General features: G+C 33.5%; 1 protein-coding gene across 1 annotated transcript; it reads left to right on the forward strand.

Moving 5' to 3' along the window:
* The first annotated feature begins 291 nt into the window (after positions 1-291).
* On the forward strand, positions 292-1,876 carry LOC110610341 (putative mediator of RNA polymerase II transcription subunit 12). Its single transcript, XM_021750220.2, has 3 exons — positions 292-710; positions 845-905; positions 1,078-1,876. The coding sequence occupies exon 3, from the start codon at positions 1,088-1,090 to the stop codon at positions 1,703-1,705; it is 618 nt and encodes a 205-aa protein (XP_021605912.2). The 5' UTR covers positions 292-710; positions 845-905; positions 1,078-1,087; the 3' UTR covers positions 1,706-1,876.
* Positions 1,877-2,669: the final 793 nt, after the last annotated feature.

Raw genomic sequence — 2,669 nt, forward strand, 5'->3', positions numbered from 1 at the left:
AACCAACCGACGGCGTTATCTTTGCCTTTACAACGTGTCTCTGTTATGTCAATATTACAATTCGTAATTTTTATTTAATTTATTTTTTCATATATATTAAAAAAAAATTATATAAATATTATTTATTTAATGTATTATAAATGAGTTGATACAATTTCTGCTCAATAGGATTTTCTAAGAAACTTGGTATTGATCTTTTAATCATTATTTTATTGAAGCAACTCATGTGAGGACAGGGTGATATTATAAGATGAGATGACTACACAGCTTTCATGGGATTCAATCAATCAGCCAATTCATCTTCACTCCCCATTAGCTCTTTGAAATATGTATGCGTGTAGGGTTTTTGAGGCTTAGATGATGTCAATACAAAAGACACATTCAATTATCATGATTTTAATTTAAATTCAGTTATTACAGTTTGTTCTGAAATTTACCTTTAAAAAAGAAAATATTTTCAAAAAAGGAAGGCAGTAAAAACACCAAAACAGAGATTATTATTACTTCAATTTTTGCATTTTCCATCGTTAAAAGTACAGGCTTCCAAATATTAGGAAAGGTAAGAGAAGAGACAAAAGTTCAAGGTTTGTCTTATTCTGGCTTCTTCCTTTTAACACCCCTCCAACCCCCCCTCTGTTTTTGTTCTTGGTGCGGGTGTTTGGATTCTTCAAAAAGCCATCCGTCACAGCAATTCTCTCAGGCATTTCCAGGTCAGAAACTGAGAATTTGAATAGAAATTATATCTGGGTCACTTCTTTTCTATTTGTTTTGAAGATTGTGAGACAAGGAGGATAATCTTACTTAAGAGTCTCTTTTTAAATTGAATTTGCTTTCCATGTTGTAGATATCCCCAAGAATCTAAAGAGAGCTGTAGCTTTCTGAGGTTGTTCTAAATCAAACAAAAGGTAGGTTATTGTTTTCCTCAACTTTGTTTTTGGGTGTTGAAGGATACCCAATTATCTGATCTTTTAAATTTCTGTTGTTTTGAATATCTCTCTTTGAATTTGTGAATTTTGGGGAATACCCATGTGGGAATTTCAAGTTTATATGTAATGATTTGGGATTTTGGATATGCAGGCAATCATCAATGGAGAACAGGTATAATTTGATGAGACAGGGCAGTGGTGTATGGAGATCCCTAAGAGATGGAGATTTTGAAGAGGAAGATGTTTGGGATGTTCTAAGAGAAAGAAAATCTGCAAGTTCTCAGTACGAAAAATCCATAGAATCCTCATTTTCTGTCACAAGAAACCTCCCTTCTGCTGCAAGAATGATCCCAAGAGCTACAAGCAGTGGCAGTAGCAGCAACAATTCCTCTCATGAAGCCAAAGTAGTGCAGCAATCAGCACCAGTCAACATTCCTGACTGGTCAAAATTTTGCAAAAACAAGTCCAAGAAAAATGCCAGTTCATTCCATCAAGAACATCATGATGATGATGATGATGATGATGACCATGATCATGAATCAAATGATGATAATTATCATGGGGTTGTGAATGATGACAGTGATGATGAATTTGAAAATGAAGGTGGTGATTACTATTATAAACTTCCCCCACATGAGCTCATTGCCAGAAGGCTTGCAAGGAGCCAGATATCTTCATTTTCTGTTTTTGAAGGGATTGGCAGGAAACTCAAAGGGAGGGACCTCAGTAAAGTTAGAAATGCTGTTTTGATCAAAACTGGGTTTCTTGAATCACCATGACCATAATCTCTAGCCATGGTGATCTAAACTCCTAGCTAGTAATATGTATATGGGTTTGTATTGGTTCCTTGGTAATTTGTCTTGGTTTTCTTCTAGGGTTTTAGTGGGCATTGGTGTATAAAGGATGATTTCTTGCATTTTAATGGCTATTTTGATATGGGTTGTTCATGAGCTCCAGTTCTGTTCACTTTCTACTAATTCTGCTAGTTTTTTCAATAACCCATCAACAAAATTGGAAAAACCAGAAAATGAACAGTTGGAATCAGTGGCTTGCTAATAATGGTGAAGAGTTTTACTGCAATAAACCATAAAGCAAAGAACACTTATTGAACATGATGCAATTATTGAGTCCATTAAGATGGAGATTGGCACGTGCAAAAATGAAGTTGTGATGAATTTGATCATTTTCATTCCTTCTTCTGTGTCAGAAATGAACAACGTAAGGAGCTTTGAGAACAGCCACGTTGAATGTGAATTGAAAATGTGTAAAAAAGTAGCAATCATGGACCACTCATGTCCATTGGATGATGGCTCTGTTCCTCTTCCTCTTTAGTCTTTTGTTTTGTTTTGTCTATTTAATGAACAATGAAATACACCACGGCACCTATTCTTTCTCAAATTCATGCATGCCTATTAATTGACATTTATATCATCATGAATTGACAGGAGGATGGCTACAACATTCTCAGGATGAGTAATCAAGTTCAATATCAAAATCTTGTTATTCACGTTAAAAAAAAAATATTAACAAATAACTAAATACCCTAAATTCAAACCCCAAATATATGTTTTGCCCCTTTTCAAATTATAAAGTCTTAAGTAGAGAAAAATAAATATTTATTGTTATTATTATAAGGTTATAAAGAATACAAGTTTATAAGAAAATGAATTTAACAACCATTAAATTAAATATTACATATAAATTCATGTATTCGCTACTCACACTTTAATTAATTCTACACAA

This window comes from Manihot esculenta, chromosome 3 (assembly GCF_001659605.2).
Source record: "Manihot esculenta cultivar AM560-2 chromosome 3, M.esculenta_v8, whole genome shotgun sequence".
NCBI lineage: Eukaryota > Viridiplantae > Streptophyta > Magnoliopsida > Malpighiales > Euphorbiaceae > Manihot > Manihot esculenta.

What these genes read in the sequence shown, in the direction of transcription:
- LOC110610341 (XM_021750220.2), top strand. Translation starts at nt 1,088, where the DNA reads ATGGAGAACAGGTATAATTTGATGAGACAGGGCAGTGGTGTATGGAGA.